The sequence below is a fragment of the Stomoxys calcitrans genome, chromosome 3 (assembly GCF_963082655.1).
Source record: "Stomoxys calcitrans chromosome 3, idStoCalc2.1, whole genome shotgun sequence".
NCBI classification, from domain to species: domain Eukaryota; kingdom Metazoa; phylum Arthropoda; class Insecta; order Diptera; family Muscidae; genus Stomoxys; species Stomoxys calcitrans.
The window spans coordinates 111,871,802-111,892,668 of NC_081554.1; the positions used below are offsets into that span (position 1 = coordinate 111,871,802).

A 20,867-nucleotide genomic window follows, 5' to 3' on the forward strand; every position below is an offset into this window, starting at 1 on the left:
CTTTTAAATCACTTTCTACTGTTGATCATGCCATGGTTTTGATTGACTCACCTCCAGCCTTCTTGTACTGCAAAATGTAATTTGATATGGGTTTCGAGTCTCGATTGTTGCCACCAAGTAACACTGTGTCCTGGTCATTGGGCGACCAGGCTAGAGTTACCGAACGGCTTCCCAAATCTGTAACATGCAAATTGACCGGAAAATTAGGTGGTTCTTGAACCTGCAAATGAATCACGGCGCGATCATGTCCGTATGCGTTACTCGCTATGCAGGTATATTCCCCCCGGTCACTGAGTATCGTTTGCAGGATGGAAAGTTCAGAGACCACGCCTCGGCTCAAAGCAGAATCCTTTACGTGATAACGTACATCGAACGAGGGATCGATGCGATTAGCTCTGGCACGCCACGATACATCCAAGGGCTGATCACCATCGGCCTCACATCGCAGTGTAACACGATCTCCTCGACGCACTGTCACTTGCTTTTTGGCAACAGTCACGGTAGGACCCACTAAAAAGCAAACAAGATCGATTAACCATGGCAACCAAGGGAAAAATCTTCATTAAATTGATTTACCATGAACGGTCACCTTTATAAGTTGACTTAGGCCAGCCCCAATGCCATTGTTAGCTTGGCACAAGTAGCTACCCTCGTGTTCCCTTCCTACCTTAGGTATAATTAATGAACCATTACTGTGTGTCTCCACCACTGCTTTTGCATTGCCGTTGGCTATACTGTAACTGAGTTCCCGATATTCTCCCGAGTCCCCTAAAAATAGGGCAAGATTTAATTATTTACCATCTAAATCAAATATCATAAAAGCTTACCTATTGACTGCTTCCATTGCAGTGTGGGCACCGGAAACCCATCCGCCTGGCACCTCAAAACTACGGGATTGCCCAGAATGGCATCCTGGTCTGTTGGCTTGATGATCCAACGTGGTGGCACTATTGCATATATTTCATATTATAATTTAAAATTTAAAAAAAAAAATTCTACCAGATCTACGAAAAACATGCTTCATGCACACTGTGTATTATATTGTTGGCTAGGTTTTAGGACTTACCACTAAAACTACTTAAATAAGCTGAATAAATATTAATATACGCTTCAGAGAAATTTGTTTAAACAAAATATTTATTTTGATATGGTTAAGTAAGAAGAACTCAACGGAAAACAAACAGAAAAATCAAAAAAAAAACAAAAATATAGCAATGACAGCATAGAAACAGATACAGATACGAATAGAGATACAGATACAGTGTTGCAAAGTGCTCATCTATTGGTTACATGTCTCAGTGAATCTATACGAGGTGATCAGTGCTCTCAGTGATGGTGCTCGGTCCGTGCTTCGTGCGAAGTGGCATTGTGCTCTCCGGATGCTTTCACAGTAAGTCACGTATTTATTTACGTTTCCGTTAAAAACGATGTCACATTTTCTGTTCCAGTTTAAGATAGAAGTAGAGTGAACTAGCCTGTGGCCATTCATTGAGCACTGATGCGGTTGATGGAAAACCGCTTGAAATCAGCTGCCTGAAGGCACCCCTCAAAACCAATACCCAACAAAAACAATCCCTTCAAAGAGAATTTGCTGAAAATATTAACTAACTAATAACATCACTACCTCACTACCACTGGTACAACGACAACCTCTACCATAACATCATTTATCTATTACTGGAGTAATTTATAGAAGTTTACCTCTTCCAACTTTTTCTTCGTTTAGTAAACTGAAATTTCAAATGGTTGGGTTCTAATATTTTCACACATAAACATCTAAAAACTGCATAACTTCGCCCGGGTCTAACTTTGCAACTATGGATATAAAGGGTGACTTTTTACGAACTTTTGGAAAGTTAAAAAAAAAACACATAAAATTCTGAAAAATGCATAAAATCTTTATTTGAATCGATAGAACGGTCCATATAATTTAATGTTTGAAGATTATTTAATGTTGATCGTGACTGCGCCTCAAATGGTCCATCCTCTTCGTCCAATTTTGGCCTATTCTTTCCAATATTTCAGCCGGCATCTCACGAATAAATGCCCCAATGTTTTCTTCCCTTGCGTCTATTGAAGCAGGCTTGTCTGTATCGACATCAGAGAGCTGCAACGAGTATGATTGTGAAGGCTTGATCATCTGTTTTGAAAAACGAAAATGTTGTGATTCAAAAACGAATTGTTGAAGCACAATGTTCCAATTCAACAACTCACATGCCTGTTTTGGTTACTGGCCTGTAAATGATTCTGCTGAACGGGACGCTCAATTTTAAGGCTCGTGCTTGATATGATTTTTCTGCTTGTTGTATTTAAATTGATTTGTTTAAAGTGCAAATGAACAAGTCTGATTGGAATCAAGCTACATAAATTGCCCTTCGCTTCAATAAATTATCACAAATTTAGAGAACAAGGAAAAACTTTAATTCCGTTTAGTTTTATGGCTTAATTCTAACATTAGCAAATCAATTTCATTGAATTAACTAGATTTTAATTCTTTGATATTTGGGACACCATATTCACTAGCAATGCACAGAAGCTTCTTTAGAATGTTTACGCTGGTGGACCACTCGCAATCCATTGATTTCATGCCTAACACCAAATCAATTATCTTATGGTATTTTTGATAATGGAATGTCACGCCTAAAAAAGTTCGCTTAACATAATTGTCCTTCCACATGCCGATGGTGGTTGATGCACTACCTGGACCATTAGATTTAATAATGTGGCCAAAATGCTCCACGCAAAACTTCGACCTTTGTATTGGCCAGACAGTGTTTCCACTTGCAACATTTTTAGCAATTTCAAACAAAGAAAACGGAAAAACTAACAAGTGTTTGTTATTTTAAGTGCACGTGCACCGAGTTGGATGAATGTGCGTAGAAAGAACAATTAAATGTCCGGAACAAACTCGAATCGAAACAAAAAATTCATTCAGTTCAAGATAGCTCGATCGATCTGAAACGGGCGAGTACGAATATTCATGTTTGATTACCGATGAAGTGATTCGAACTGAATGTTCGATACGTACAATATGAAAGCAATCACACTCCGTCCGTCCACCGAACAAGTCGCCGAACAAGTGTACTTGAAAATTTTGTTACTCGCTGCAGTTCTCTGATAGACATGAGCTTTAACATAGCCCCACAAAAAATAGTCTAAATGCTAAAAAGCTCTGCTATTTGCTTAGTTTCCACATCATATCATCATTGTTTCAGATTTGTTGTTGCTATTTTAATATTTCATAATTTCAGTTATGACAAAAAGATTTTGCTTTAATTTTTATACCCTCCTCCAATTTCGTCATTCTGTTTGTAACTACTCGAAATATTCGTCTGAGACCCCATAAAGTATATAAATTCTTGATCGTCGTGACATCTTATGTCGATCTAGCCATGTCCGTCCGTCTGTATGCGAAAGCACGCTAACTTTCGAAGTAGTAAAGCTTGCCGCTTGAAATTTGCACAAATACTTCTTATTAGTGTAGGTCGGTTGGGATTGTAAATAGGCCATATCGGTCCATGTTTTGATATAGCTTTTATATAAACCGATCTTAGATCTTGACTTCCTGAGCCTCTAGAGGGCGCAATTCTTATCCGATTTGGCAGTTGGCAATTTTGCACGACGTGTTTCGTGCAAGCAACAACTGCGCTTAATATGGTGGAAATCGGTCCATAACCTGATATAGCCGTCAAATAAACCGATCTGGGGTCTTGACTTCTAGAGGCTTTAGAGGGCGCAAATCCTATCCAAATTGCACGATGATAAAATGTTCCTCAAACTTGGGAATATCACAATAAATTTATTGTGACATTCGCTGTGGAGCTTTTGGCGCCGTCCTGTTGGAACCACATGTCCTCCAAGTCCACATCATCCAAATAGGGGCAAAATGTTCTGTTATCATTGAACGGTAGCGATTACTATTCGTTATTTAGTAAAGTGCCGGTATTGATCATCGCGGAAGAAGTACAGCCCAATGACACCACCGGCCCATAAACCGCACCAAACCGTAATTATTTCGGGATGCAATGGTGACTCATAGCGTACGTGTGGATTACAGTCTGACCAATAACACATCTTTCGCTTATCGACGAAGCCATTCAGCCAGAAATGAGCCTCATTGCTGAAGATGATTTCGCGATGAAAACCATGAGGCCACTGACCTCGAATTTTGATAATAAACTTTTATAATTTCGACTCATTGGTGGCTCATTTCTCTTTCCATCATGAAATGGCACACCTTACTGAAGAGAAATGTCAAAAGAGCGGCATATAATATGTTTGTCGTTTGCTGTCCCTATCGGTCTACTTTTGTAGTCCACCTGAAATTAACCGTGTATTCAAATGGCAAAAATTTTTAAAATAAATAAACAACTTTAGAGAATCAAAAAAAATATACCTGTTATAAGTTGAAGACCTATACACGGAAGATCGGACCAGGTGGCAGCTATGTCCAAATGTGGTCCGACCTTACCAATATTCTGTGCGAGCACCGAGGGTTCTTTTACAAATCATTGCAACAAATTTCACTGTAATCGTATGAAAAATACGTGATTTATAAGCTCTACATATGGAGATCGACATCTGTAGGGCTATATCAACGTATAGTCCGGTAATATATTTTTCAAAACATAACGTCAAATCAAAAAAGTATGTCCTTTGTGATATAAGGATACACTAAAAAATTCTTGTTCGAGCCAAAGATAAGCAAACTTGAAAGATGATCTATTTGCCAACTTTTTAAGGAAATATTCCTTATGGTGAAAATATTTTCCTTTGTACTAAGAATTTTTTGTAGGTTAATTAATCCTTAACTTTGCGTCTTGTTATTTAAGTCAAAAACCTAAAATGAAGGTCAAAACTTCGTTGAAGTTTGGAAAAATAATCGTGAGACAAGTCAACAGTGGACCGTAGTTAAGAGCGTCTTTAAAATTTAAAATTTTTTAATTTAAGATGCTTAGCTTAAGAACTTTCTATACTGGCAAAATAATTGATGGTTGGTTAAAAGGGGAAAATTTGTTCAAAGTTCATTTAAGGTGAAGCTTTTAAGTAAATTTGTTTACAATTTTTGTTTGTTTCTCTTTGGAGACGAGCTCAATGGTCAGAGATGCAGAATGGAAAAGGAAAGCCAAAGACAGCAACACACACCAACCACTATGGGACGCGTTTCGTCTTTGGTTAGAAGACTTCTCAACCATATTAGCCGTGATGGCTTCAAGGGTCGTGCGTTGGTATATTGCATTTGAATCGTATTAATAGCGGAAACGCATCTATTATACAATTACCACATTAACCAAGCTCGACAACCCTGCTTATTAGATGTACTTTTCCAATGCATTTACAATGCTGATTTCGTTCATCTGTTGGTAGTTGTATTGATGGCTTTGAACGCTAAGACAATGGCAATGCCTCTTGCCGTTGCTCCAGGTGCCCAGGTTCGAATCCTGGCCGGGCTCTGCAGAATTTTTTCAAGTTTTCAAGTTTTTTGCCTGGCAAGATCATTAAATTTTACAATTTTTGTTTGTTTCTCTTTCGAGACGAGCTCAATGATCGGAGATGCAAAATGGAAAAGGAAAGCCCAAGACAGCAACACACACCAACCACTATGGGGCGGGAACAGGGGCAAACTTCGCACATATCAATGAGAGCAGTCGGATTTATGCTTTAAACTCAATGATAATGGGCCTCCTTTTTATAGCCGAGACCGAACGGAGTGCCGCAGTGCGACACATCTTTGGAGAGAAGTTTAACATGGCATAGTGCTTCACAAATGTTGCCAGCATTAGGAGGGGAAAACCACCGCTGAAATTTTTTTCTGTTGGTCTTGCCAGGATTCGAACCCTGGCGTTCAGCGTCATAGGCGGACATGTTAACCTCTGCGCTACGGTCGCCTAGATGTATATTCATTTATTTCAGTATAAATGTTACACTCGCTACAATGGAATTGCCATTACATAATATATATTAACAACTTTTAACCAAAAAAGTATTTTTGTTCAATTATTCTTAAATAATTTTCAAATCAAAAATATATCATTTATAATATCAATTTAAGGCAAAGAGTCGAAATGGTTGCCTTCCTTTACTTTATTATTTGGAACCAACCCGTCGAAGTTGCCATCTGTTATATATTTTCAAATATGATTAAATTAGTTAACCCATTTACGCCTGACCTTCGATTCCCTCTTCGTATTTCAACGAAATTTTATGAAAAATTAAAATTTAAAAGATTTTGAAAATAATTAAAAACAAGTAAAAGCGTGCTAAGTTCGGCCGGGCCGAATCTTATATACCATCCACCATGGATCGCATTTGTCGAGTTCTTTTCCCAGCATCTCTTCTTAGGAAAAAAAGGATATAAGAAACGATTTGCTCTGCTATTAGAGCGATATTAAGATATGGTCCGGTTTGGACCACAATTAAATTATATTTATGTTGGAGACCTGTGTAAAATGTCAGCCAATTCGAATAAGAATTGCCCTCTTTGTGGGCTCAAGAAGTAAAATAGAGAGATCGATTTATATGGGAGCTGTATCGGGCTATAGACCGATTCAGACCATAATAAACGCGGATGTTAATGGTCATGAGAAAATCCGTCGTACAAAATTTCAGGCAAATCGAATAATAAATGCGACCTCTAGAGGCTCAAGAAGTCAAGATTCCAGATCGGTTTATATGGCAGCTAAATCAGGTTATGAATCGACTTGTACTTTATTTGACATAGTTGTTGAAAGTAACAATAAAAAACGTCTTGCGAAATTTCAGCCAAATCGGATAGGAATTGCGCTCAAGAAGCTTAAGCTCAAGAAGTCAAGACCCAAGATCGGTTTATATGACAGCTATATCAGGCTATGGACCGATTTGAACCATACTTGGCACAGTTGTTGGATATCATAACAAAACACGTCGTGCAAAATTTCATTTCAATCGGATAAGAATTGCGCACTCTAGAGGCTCAAGAAGTCAAGACCCCAGATCGGTTTATATGGCAGCTATATCAGGTTATGGACCGATTTGAACCATACTTGGCACAGTTGTTGGATATAATAACGAAATACGTCGTGCAAAATTTCATTCCAATCGGTTAAGAATTGCGCACTCTAGAGGCTCAAGAAGTCAAGATCCGAGATCGGTTTATATGGCAGCTATATCAGGTTATAAACCGATTTGAACCATACTTGACACAGTTGTTGGATATCATAACAAAACACGTCGTGCAAAAATTCATCCCAATCGGAAAAGAATTGCGCACTCTAGAGGCTCAAGAAGTCAAGACCCAGGATCGGTTTATATGGCAGCTTTATCAAAACATGGACCGATATGGCCCATTTACAATACCAACCGACCTACACTAATAAGAAGTATTTGTGCAAATTTTTAAGCGGCTAGCTTTATTCCTTCGGAAGCTAGCGTGCTTTCGACAGACAGACGGACGGACGGACGGACGGACAGACGGACGGACATGGCTAGATCGACATAAAATTTCTCGACGATCAAGAATATACATACGGACGAATATTTCGAGTAGTTACAATCAGAATTACGAAATTAGTATACCCCCTATCTTATGGTGGAGGGTATAAAAATCTTTTTATTTCATAAGCTACTATGTTTTTTCAACAAAAAAAAAAAAAAAACTTTCTTAATACTTTGTGACCATTTAGCGAATAAAAGTTGATTTTAACGACTTTGACATAAAATCGCAATTGCTGTCAAAAGTCGCTTATGGCAATAAATTAATTTTTTTGATATAGAAACCACCATGTGCAACACAACACTAAAACGGTTTCCAGAAATCTCGTGAAAAAATTCTTTGTTTGATTTTTTGAGCTATAAAAAATTGCTGACTTCCAAATCCAAATATCATTTCAATACCTCTTCCCTAACTCAAGCTAGAACTTTCTGCGACAGCTCCATTCTTGGGTATTTTTCTACCCATTCGTCGTTAATGGGTTAGATGAAAAACTTTTGTTTGAAAGGTCATCAGCAATTATCTCTTAGTCATCCGACATGGGCGATTCTTTTTGAGTCTTGAGGATAAGGTCGAACCTATTTTAACATCGCATACCTTCTTCTTCCTAGACCATTGGCCTTCTCTGCAAACCAATAAGCTCTTTGCGGGCTTTTCATAATAAAAGGCGCATCGCTCTCAGGTTTTTTTGACAGGCTTGATGCGAATAATCCTAAAACTCTCACCGAGAGGTGAGAGCTTAATTTAGGCCTTATAAATTGGGCTAGGAGATTCGCGGCACAGATTACCCAGAAATCAACACGTCTTGATTCGGAAACGGCTGTGCAGTCAGTTAAAAGCTGCCGTCATCTGAAGGGAACTACGGCGAACAATAGTACTAAGGGTCCAAGAACCTTTGTTAATGTCCTAAGAACAGCTTAGTGATGGGAGTTGTCGACAAGAAAGAAGAACCGGGCGCATACTCCAACGTCCTTGCAGACTTGCCTGGCTTTTTTTCCAGTAAATAACTACTTTTGCAGAAACTGTGAGGACGTAGAGAATTAAAATGCTATAGAAAATCTGCTGTGTGTGTCTTAAAGAGTTCCACTTTAGGTTCTAATTTCTTTGAGGACTTGTCTTATTTAGCGGATGTGACAAGATCGATAGAATCTTGTGAGAATGAACTCCTGATGGACTCAAAAGACGAGGCTTACTCAACAGTGGTGGAAATTCAGAGTCCTGACTATGGCACTGTTTCTCCAGATAAATCTCCACCATTTTTAGGCCACTTCGGAGGCACTAAAAGTCCTTCTGATGGCAGGAGGATTTTGATGAAATTTTAAAAAATATTTACATCTTACTCATCAGCTTACAAGAAATATACGATCCATGTCGGCACAGAAAGATGCGATCCATGTCGACACAGAGGTTAGCAATAAAGGTCTGCGGAAGGCAACATTTGTGTGCAACGGAATCTCTTTTTTATTTTCTTTCTTGCTATTTCTCTTAAATTTCATTCATTATTATTGAGTGCGCATGTGTCAGCATTGTCTAGAGACAGTCCAGGGTACAAACTATGGCGGACCCCAGAACTGGTTGATTTAAGGTAGGGTTGCAAAAGGCACTTGAAAAGGGCGGAAGCCACAAGGGCATAAAACGATTGGGACGTCTAGAAGGCTGAGTCAATAAATTACAAGGGCAAGACTCAGAACAAATCCTGGGTGGAAATTTGCACCTCCGTGGTGGATAAATTTTAGACCTCTAGGTCAATGAGGATCCTATCCCCGAAACCTATTACGGTGGGATTTTCTCAGAAGTCAGTGAACTACTCGTTGATATACATTTCCCGGGAAACCTTCTAGCTGAAAACGTGGCGCAGAAGAGATTGTCACTGGAAAACTTTCGTCGAAGATTGTTAGGTAAATTATGTCTGAGTCAAAAATCCTTTGGTCGATAGAAATTCAAATCGTCAGGCCTTAATAATGTATCACCGATTGAATTACAAGCTATGTTCGAGAGATTGGCTCCTTGGCTTAGGGAGATATTCTCTGTATCAGCATGCCATATATACCTGCGTGATGGAGGGACGCAAAGCTCATATTTCATTCCAAAAGCAAAAAAAACTTTCCATACGAAGGCGAAAGATTTACGTCCTACAAATTCTTCATCCTTAATTCTGAAGATTCTAGAAAGGTTGACAGAAACATATACAAGGGTAAAGATCCTGGAGATCGATTATATTGGCAACAACCTGCTATTGTAAAAGCAAGTTCACTGAAAAAGCCCTCCATGACCTAGTCTCCTACATAGAGAGTTCTATCACTGTCAAGAATTTCATGACATTGAAGTTGCTTTCAATAATGTAAAACCAACGTCAGTCTTGGAGGAGCTGGAGTTTTTAGGCATCAACAGCACCGTAACAAAGTTCATTATTAACTTACTCATTAAAAGATGCATTACAGCAAGCTTGGGATCTTGAGATAAAAAAAAAAGATGGCTCTGCAGTGGAACCACTGAAGGAGGTGTACCGTTTCCTCTACTTTGAAATATGGTTAGGTTGGGTTCAAGTTGGAGTCTGTCATCAGACTCACTTAGACGTTCTTGTTCATTGTGATACCACAGGAACAAGAGAAGGAAGTTGGCCTCGTTCCTAATATTGAACACTTTAGATCGATTTATAAAGTCCTGCAATTGCAATTGTTCACATCCTCTAAATCTTTCGAATTCGGCCATTAATAATATATTATTTTTTCTGGAAGAAAAAGGTTTGGAAGTGGTTGCGTGTGGTGATGACGTGTTTAGGATCATTCCAGAGATATACTTCAGGAAGCTCTACATGCGGCAGTATAGTTGGCTACCAACAATGGTCTGGGCGTAAGTCCGACTAAAACGGAAGCTGATCTTTTTAGCAGGAAATACAAGTTACCTACAGTTGCACTCGTCTCCTTGGAAGAGAAAATGGTACATTTGCTGAAAGTGCAAAATACCTGGATGATTTGCTGGACAGGAAATTCAAATTCGAAACAAACATTGTGAAAACGACAAGAAAGGCAACTCTTGCTCTATATACTTGCAAGAGAGCCATTGCCAAAAATTGGCGGTTGAAATCGCGTGTGATTATTGTTTGTGTTTATTGACATTTGTCTTAAATCTCTGGATGTCATAGAGGGGGGAAAACATTTGCTGGAAGTTGATTCCACATACGAACGCTTCGGGCGAAATAAGAGTTCTCTCTATAATACATTGTCCGGTCAGCTGGCCAATCAATTACAAACGGGCCTGACCCGCCTTTTGATTAAAAGTACAAATGCAAATATGCTCATGAACATTCCATTAAGGAACAGGGGCAAACTTCTCATATATCAATGAGTGGCGACGATTCAAGTTTAAGCTGAATGATAAGGGGCGTCCTTTTTATAACCGAGTCCGAACGCAGTGCGCAGTGCGACACCTCTTTGTGGAGGAGTTTTATATGACTGCCTCATCATTTTTTCAAATGGCATAGATCCTCACAAATGTCGCCAGCATTAGGAGGGGATAACCATCGCCGAAATTTTTTTTCTGATGTTCTCGCCATGATTGAACACAGGCGTTCAGCGTCGTAGGCGGACATGCTAACCTCTGTGAACTATGAAATTTCAAGAAAAAAAGCTTTCAAAAAAAAAGGTTTCATTTGAAATAATTAGTTTAAGATGTAAATTAATCTGGGTGATCTTTTTATGGTTTTAAATTGTGTTTCCAGGTTCTTAAAATTTTTCATTTCATTGCCGATGTAGTTGCAATAATTTAGAACTAAATATTACTAATAATTCCATGGAAACCATAATTATTATTACCTAAAGTTTTTCAGACTAACAGACTAAATATTTTAATTAAAAAAATAATTTTTTTTTTTTTTTTTTGAACAAAGTTTAATAATGATCTTGGCTTTGAAGTTTTACCTTTATATAGGAAAAAAATCATTTTGTTGTTGGAATTATGGCCAGGTGGAATTATAGTTAAGCAAAATAAAATACTATGAAAAACTTAGTGTCGCAAAATGCATTGAGCTGGTACAAGAAATTTAAATTAAGCGAAAAACATTATTCGAGTGTGAAAAGATTCTTATCTCGACGGGAAATACATTCCAATACGTGGTCACACGAATACAGAATGATCTTTCGAAAACAGATATTAATATACGGGGCAAGTTTATCTGAGTACTCCTACTCGAGCGAGAAAAATTAAAGTATCTACGCAGTGTAACCGGTGTTGAACTTTTTTAAAACTTTGTAAAAGAATAAAATATTTCATAGAACAATAAAATGGTCAAAATAAGTTCCCAAAAATGGTTTCACATACCCTTTATTCACCAATATGTTTCTTTGCATTATAATATTGGTTGCCCAAAAAGTAATTGCGGATTTTTCATATAGTCGGCGTTGACAAATTTTTTCACAGCTTGTGACTCTGTAATTGCATTCTTTCTTCTGTCAGTTATCGGCTGTTACTTTTAGCTTGCTTTAGAAAAAAAGTGTAAAAAAAGTATATTTGATTAAAGTTCATTCTAAGTTTTATTAAAAATGCATTTACTTTCTTTTAAAAAATCCGCAATTACTTTTTGGGCAACCCAATAGATTGCTTGTTTGTAATTACAGTTTAGTAAAAAGAGACATAAGGCAGTAAGAGACAATTGTTATAAACCGTTTGTCATGTATATAAGTTTCCATGCCTTCATACTGAATTGCTCTTGTTTACTAGAAATTCTCTTTCGTTGTCGCCAATTATCCGGTTCACTGCCGTCTAAGATGTTGATCATGTCTTCCTCAGATAGCACAGCAGATTGGAATATTGTAACTGGATTGGGTCGGCTTCAGAGGGAACACCAATCGCCGCTGCAGTGAACTGACGCTGCCCTCAAACGTGATAGTTGCCAAGAGGAAATTCCGAGACATAATTAACGCGGCAGCCGCTTGCTTTATACCAGCCGGCCGAATAGCCCAAGTGCGGCCCAATTTCTCGGCGCAGGCAATGGTACTCGCAGACGAGCATGATGGGATCGTTGCACGAACTCCACTAATCACAGAATCAACGATCTGAATCTGGAAATTAACAGCGTAGTTCACGAACATGAGCGTAATTTGTGACTGAAACACTTGGAGCAATGTATCTTAGGTTACGGATAAGGCAAGTTGTGGTCTACTGTTAAGTCACTCTCGAACCACGGTAGACGGGACGACAGGACCTCAGTCACCTTTGGCGACTCAACCGTGACTGATCCGAAGAGGTGTGGCAGGTTATTCAACTGTCAATTTATTGTGCATCTTGAGAGTGACAGGGCTAGGAGGAGAGCCACTCGTTGTATGCGTGGTCCCCGAGCAGATGGACAGCCATCACAATTTACCGTGGGCGAGGTACGAATGCCATTCGTGTCTGAAGAATCTGGAGCATCAGCATGGATTTCGAAGATAGCATAGCACAACAACTGTTCTGCATGCCATCAACGCCGACATTTGCCGTGTCTTCTATCAGCCCAGGCCATGTGATAGGACGGTCCTCGTGGCACTTGACCTATCGAAGGCATTCGACACGGTCAGCGTTGATGACTTCTGCGATAGGTTAAACATCTATCTCAACGAACTTGCCTCTCATTTCGCTGTAAGAAAAAAAAAGATATCTGCCACCAAATCTTCAGCCACATTGTTCATTATATACACGCGTGAGGTGCATAGGGAGCTGAAAGTGATGGTCGACGGAGTGACAATTCCGACCACCAAGTGTCCCAAAATACTTGGTGTCTCATTTGACAGCTTTTATAAATTCTCCTCACATGCCAAAGCAATTTGCGATAAAAATAAAAGTAGAAACAAGGTCCTCAAGTAACTTGCCGGCAGCACTTGGAATGCTGGCAAAGAAACTTTGTTGACAACGTATAAAGCAATTGTTTGGTCTGTGGTAAGTTATGCAATGCCAGTGTGGTCCCAGCTTTGTGACACGCTGTAGAATAAAATAGAGTTCTGTCAGAATGCCGCCCTTCGAACTGCGACGGGCTATCTCCTCAGTTCCCACGTAGACCACCTCCATCAAGAGACAAAGATCCTACCTGTGCGAAGACATAACTACAATACATGCTGTCGAAGCAATACCTTCTGGGCTGTTATCGCAGAGACCATGCAAATGATCATCTTGTGGATAGGAATTCACTGCCGAGAAGCCTTAAGAAGCCAGCGCTTCAAGAGAGAGCCGCTAGATCAAGCGGTGTATCAAGCGGGCCTAGACAACATTTAAGCAGATGCGGTGAACAAGTACCGGGTGTGTGTGGTACTTGGAGAACGGCCGCTTCCCATTGCACCTGCAGAAATTGACCTTTCCTGGCAAATCAGAGTAGTTGTGGCTCAATTACGATCCGGAGGGTGCAGCCGCCTCAATTCCTACAGAGCAAGGATTGATGCCAACGTACAGGATATATGTTCCGATTGTGAACAGGGACCATACGATACGCGTCACCTGTTTAACTGCCTAGCCAGATCCTCTCGTCTCAGACCCAGATCCCTCTGGAAGCACCTAATCTTAGTCGCAGAGTTAATGTATCTGGACCCTCAACAGAATCAAGCAGACGAAAGATAGAACACATCACACTGCTACAACAACAACATTGTAATTCTATATTCTCTCAAAACAGGGTACTCTCCTAGAAAGTGCAGTAATGTTTCATCTCGATTGAGGTTGCACATAGCAGGGTAGTTGTGGCTCAATTACGATCCGGCGGATGCAGCCGCCTCAATTCCTACAGAGCAAGGATTGATGCCAACGTGCGAGATATATGTTCCGATTGTGAACAGGGACCATACGACACGCGTCACCTGTTTAACTGCCTAGCCAGATCCTCTCGTCTCAGACCCAGATCTCTCTGGAAGCACCCAATCTTAGTCGCAGAGTTAATGTATCTGGACCCTCTACAGAATCAAGCAGACGAAAGATAGAACACATCACACTGCTACAACAACAACAACATTGTAATTCTATATTCTCTCAAAACAGGATACTCTCCTAGAAAGTGCAGTAATGTTTCATCTCGATTGAGGTTGCACATAGTACATATTCTTTACCCACTTTCTGCTTAAAATCAGTTTGCATTCAGTTTAATCAATCCACTTCTTGCCTTAAAGACCCAGGTAATATGAAGAACGAAAATTACATTGCAATAAGTGTTGTACGGTATAATATGTCGCAACCGAACTGTTTTTGCTTTTCATTAATTTTGAGGGACTTGCTGTTATATCCATGTGCCATGTCTTTCAATTTTTGATAATTTGACTTTTTCCTTTTCCGAAACAGTTACCGATTTGCCCTGAAATAGTTTCGTATTTTGAAAGAATGAACGCTATACAATTCCCAGCAATACCCTAAAGTCTGGGAACGCATTGGAGGTTCCAGCATTAAATGACTCATTTGAATAAATTACCCTTAAGTTGTCTGGAAACTTATCGCAGACTTCGAATCATTTGTAGTGCGTCCGTTAAATAATATTAAAGAAAGGACCAACAATTGACTTTAGCCAAGATTCCCATGGTGCGATCCAATTTATAGCAATGGGTTATTTTTTCTTCAAAGTAGAATCTAGCTCAGTTTTATTAGCAGTTCAAAGGATTTTTTTCAAATGAAATTATTTATTACATACAATCTTGAAATGTGGCAGAAAATTGGGTAAGGTAAGGTTGAAAAGACGGTTCGGATGTAAATCCACCCATGCTACTATGAACATACACATAAGCCAGTAATCGGCTTATTGTATAAAATTAAGAAATTTATTCGGTAGATCAGTGTATTTATATACACTGTTCTACCGAATAAATTTCTAATATATCAAATTGTTGGAGTATCAATCGACTTTGAATAATTAACTTTATTATTTCTTTTATTATATTCACATAGATAGCATTGATTTGCAATATATTATACATGCTGTCAATTCTAAAGAATATTTTTTCATTCTCAAATAAACCTTTGTATCATTCAATTCGTGTGTGTTCTTATTAACTCAATTCCACATATATAGAAGCATTTCCAATAGGTTTTGGGTCCAGCGCTATGGAGTATTTAAGAACATCTTTCGCGAAATTAAACGAGGACAACTACCATTTGTGGAAATTTAAGTTGGAGTTGATTCTACGTAAGGAAGGTCTGTGGGAATTCGTAACAAATCCGGTCCCAAGCGAACCAGACGAAATTTGGAAGAAAAAGAATGAGGAAGCCACGGTCATCATTGGTTTATCCGTGGAAGATAGTCAACTTATGCTCATTAAAAAGGCTGGAAGTGCCAACGAATCCTGGGGAATATTGCGTTCTCACCATGAAAAGGACACGCTCGGAAGTAGCGTACGTATTATGAGACAAATTTGCAATTTGAAATATTCAATGGATGGTGATATAAATGAGCATATAATGGAAATGAAGCTATTGTTTGAAAAACTGGAAGCTGTGGGTGAAAATTTTTCAGAAAGATGGCTAGTAGCAATGCTACTGAGTAGCTTACCACCATCATTCGATACGCTCGTGACAGCTTTAGAAGTTCGGAAAAAGGAAGAACTTACTGTGAAAGTCGTGGAAACTTGCTTGATTGAAGAATGTTTGAAAAATAAGGAAAATGTAGCTTCGAATTCAATACTTAAGATTTCAGACCGTGAAGGCGAACATCATGTGAAACGTTGTCATTTTTGTAAGGCAAAAGGTCACCTTAAAAAGGATTGCTGGAAGTTCAAGAAAGCAAAGAATAACTATAAAGTCAACGAAGCAAAAGAAGTTAATTCATCAGAGGGAAACTTTTGTTTTTCAACTGGAAGTGATGCTTCATCGTGGGTAATCGATTCTGGTGCAACTTGCCACATAAGTTCACAATGCTCGTTTTTCTTATCGCTGGATGCAAGTGTTCGAGAATTAGTAACTGTTGCAAATGGTGAATCAGTTTATTGTGAAGGCAAGGGAACTTGCATTGTTCAAACAGTGAATTCCAAGGGCGATAGTTTTAACATAACTATACATGATGTGCTGTTCATTCCGTCTTTTCAAGGCAATTTATTGTCTGTCAACAAAATGTTAAAGAAGGGCTTGAAGATAGTTTTTGAAAATTCAAATGCAAGTATCGTAGCGAAAGACGGAAAGGAAATTGGTTTTGCGGAAAGTATATCAGGGCTTTTTTATTTGCGTCAAAAACAAAAAGCTTTGACTGCCTCATGTGATATGAACAATTGCCAACATTATTGGCACAAGATTTTTGGATATAGAGATATAGAGATATCGAAGCACTGAAGGAAATGCAGAAACAGAATCTTGTAAGTGGTATGAAAATAAGAGATTGTGGCACAAGCAAACTTTGTGATGTCTGTGTCACATGTAAAATGTCCAAGAAGCCTTTTAATAAGAAATCTGAGAAAAACTCAAGTCGAGTTCTGGATTTGATTCATACAGATCTCAGTGGACCTATGCAGACAACGACTCCCGGTGGGAAAAAGTATTTCTTAACATTTATTGACGATTTCAGCAGATTCACTTACGTGTACCTATTAAGAAATAAAAATGAGGTTGCTGAAAAGATAAAATGTTTTGTGGAACTAATGTACAATAAATTCTCACGATACCCTTCGATAATTAGATCTGATAATGGAGGGGAGTATACTGGAAACAATATTAAGACATTTTTGGAAAAGAACGGAATTCAATGCCAATACACAGTTCCATATTGTCCGCAGCAAAACGGGGTCGCTGAACGAAAGAATCGATATCTGGTGGAAATGGCGAGATCTTTGTTGGCAGAGGCCAAGCTTCCAAATATGTTTTGGGGCGAAGCTATCATGACATCGAATTATCTACAAAATCGGATATATACGAAATCAACAAATTCAACTCCGTATCAGCTATGGGAAGATAAGATACCTGATGTAACTAATTTGAAGATTTTTGGATCAAAAGCTCACGTTTATATACCGAATGAGAAACGGCGAAAATTGGATAACAAATCGGAAGTTTTGACCTTCATGGGTTATGATGAAAATTCTAATGGATATCGATTTGTGAATCTCGAGAGCCGAAAAGTGACCATTAGCAGAGATGCAAAATTCTTGGATGAATGCAAAATTGCTGAAACCAAAGATAACGTCGATAATAAAATTTCGGAGAGTTCATTAGAGATCTTTATAAGAAGCAAGGAAGTAGAAAATTCTTGTGTAAATGATGAAATAAGTAGCGAAGAAATATTTTCTGAAAATTTTCAAAATAATACAGATGCGCCCTGTGATGAAGATGAACGCGAAACAGCCGAGAGAAGATCTGAAAGGAAAACTAAAGGTAACCCTCCTGATAGATATGGATACAGCGTACGCGCCGATGACAACTTCATTGAACCAAAGACATATATGCAAGCTTTAGAATCCCCACAACGTAAACAATGGATCAGTGGTATGGAGGATGAAATGTCACCTCTAAAGAAATTAGAAACGTGGGATCTGGTTGTACCTCCAGAAAATGCCAATATCTTCAGTTGTAAATGGACGTATAAAATAAAAAGAAATGCCGAGGGAAGAGCCCATAGATTTAAGGCACGACTGGTGGCTCGCGGTTTTTCTCAAAAGTATGGGGTTGACTATGACGAAGTATTCGCTCCTGTTGTCAAACAGACAACCTTTCGAACCCTTGTATCTGTAGCAGGTGCAAAGAAAATGACAGCGGTTCACTTCGACTTCAAATCAGCGTTTCTTAATGGCGATCTTAATGAATCCATTTACATGGAGCAACCTGCAGGATTTGAAGAAGGCGGAAAAAATCTGGTATGTAAATTGAAAAAGAGCATATATGGTCTTAAGCAGGCTGCGCATGTTTGGAATGCAACCCTTCATAATGTCTTGTGTAAAGGAGGGTATAAACAATCTGTTGCGGATCCTTGTCTTTATACAAAATGCACCAACGAGGAAGGGATCATATATATTCTTGTATACGTTGATGACATTTTAGCTGTTTCAAAAAGCAAATCAGATATTAGAATGTTTGAAAAACTGATTCAATCGCATTTTGAGATAAGTAATCTCGGAAATGCAAAACACTATTTGGGCCTCGAAATTTTTCAAGACAAGAATTTTAACTTTTGCATACGCCAACGAAAATATATTACTGATATATTGAAGGAATACGGTATGGAAAATGCAAAAGAATCAAAATATCCGTTGGATCCTGGCTACGGAAAAACCGAGTCTAATCTTCTGATAGACAACACCAAATACCAAAAATTGATTCGATCGCTTTTATACCTTAGTGTTAATTCAAGGCCGGACATTGCTGCGAGTGTTTCCATACTTGCGAGAAAAGTAAGCTGTCCCACTCAGGAAGATTGGGCAGAGTTGAAACGCATCCTGAAGTACCTCAAGGGAACAATAAATCACTTTTTAAAGTTAAGTTACAACAATTCTGAGGACAACATATTGATTGGATACGCCGATGCGAATTGGGCCGAGGATAAGATAGATAGGAAGTCCAATTCTGAATATGTGTTCCAAATAAATGGTGGTTCAATAAGCTGGGCTTGCAGAAAACAAACTTGTGTTTCACTGTCCTCTACGGAAGCTGAGTTTATTTCCCTTTCTGAAGCTTGCAAAGAAGCAATCTGGCTAAGACGTCTATTGAGTGACATGAAGATAATTCAAACTTCACCAACAATAATCTCCGAAGACAATCAAAGCTGCTTGAAACTTATTAAAGAAGAAAAACTCAGTAACAGAACGAAACATATTGACACAAAGCTCCATTTTGTAAAGGATCACATCAAAAAGAAAGATGTTGAATGCAATTACTGTCCAACGGAATCTATGGTGGCGGATATAATGACTAAACCTTTAAAACCACCTCTATTTGCAAAATTTCGAAAATCAATTGGCGTTGAACTCGATTGAGGAAGGGTGTTGGAGTATCAATCGACTTTGAATAATTAACTTTATTATTTCTTTTATTATATTCACATAGATAGCATTGATTTTCAATATATTATACATGCTGTCAATTCTAAAGAATATTTTTTCATTCTCAAATAAACCTTTGTATCATTCAATTCGTGTGTGTTCTTATTAACTCAATTCCACATATATAGAAGCATTTCCAATACAAATATGGTTCGACCATAACAGGAAATGTTGCTGAGGAGTCTAAAATAACTCACTAGAAATCATGTAATAAATGCTCCTTGAAAGTTCTCAATATCTTCGTTTTTAATGAGTGTAGAGGAAGTTCAACAGACAGAACAGAATATGCAAATTATAAATTTTGCCCATGAAATTGCCATTCCACTAAGGAACAAGGGAAAACTTCTCACATATCAATGAGTTCAGTCTGATTCAAGTTTAAGGTCAATGAAAAGGGGCCTTCTTTTTATAGCCGAGTCCTCTTTGGAGAGAAGCTTTACATGGCATAGTACTTCACAAGTGTTGCTAGCATTAGGAGGGAAAAACCACCGCTGAAAATTGTTTCTGATGGTCTCGCCAGGATTCGAAACCAGGCGTGCAGCGTCATAGGCGGACATGCTAACCTCTGCGCTACGGTGGCCCCAGAACTAGAATATATTGGCCGGAAATTACTTACTTACTTTTTGGCCATTACAGAACATTTGTTCCTCTGGCCGTATATAGAATAGAGTTGCAAGTATCTCGATCTTTTGCGCTCCTTCTCCAATCTCTGACACTTAGTTCCGAGATGTGATTCTCCGCTAGGTCACCCCATCGGAGTTTTGGTATTCCCCTGTTGCGTAAAATCGCCCTTAAAAAACTTCTTCGCTGAACCTTCTCTTTTCATTCTGCCAACATGACCTAGCCAACGCAACCGTTGTATTTTGATGCGTTTAACTATGCTATCGTCGCTATACAGCTCGAGGTTAATTCGACGCCTGTAGTCTCTATTAACGCAGATGATTCCATATATTTGACGAAGGATCTTTCTCTCAAACACGGCATGTAGTGCCTCATCTGTGATTCTCCGCTTGGTCACACCATCGGAATTTTGGTATTCCTCTGTTGCGTAAAGTCGCCCTTAAAAAATTTCTTCTTTTTTCATTCTGTCAACATGACCCAGCCAATGCAACCGTTGTATTTTGATGCGTTTAACTATGCTATCGTCGTTACACAGCTCGAGGTTAATTCGACATTTATAATAACTATTAACGCAGATGATTCCATATATTTGACGAAGGATCTTTCTCTCAAGCACGCCTTGTAGTGCCTGATCTGCTTCCGGAAGTACCCATGCTTTGGAGGCATACAACAGCACGGGTAACATCAGTGTCTTGTGCAGTGTAATTTTCGCATGTCGGGAGGTGGTCTTGTTTCTAAACTGCTTACTTTATCCAAAGTAGCATCCGTTTGCTAGTATCATTCTTCGCTTTATTCCAAAACTGGTGTCATTCGTT

At 38.8% G+C, this 20,867-nt stretch overlaps 1 protein-coding gene across 1 annotated transcript in view; it reads right to left on the bottom strand.

The window, feature by feature from the left end:
- Positions 1-20,867, bottom strand: part of LOC106093635 (cell adhesion molecule Dscam2) — a 367,625-nt gene that overhangs the window by 85,792 nt on the left and 260,966 nt on the right. The window contains 3 exon segments of the mRNA XM_059365962.1: positions 52-510; positions 577-768; positions 828-947. Coding sequence (XP_059221945.1) covers positions 52-510; positions 577-768; positions 828-947 — 771 coding nt within the window.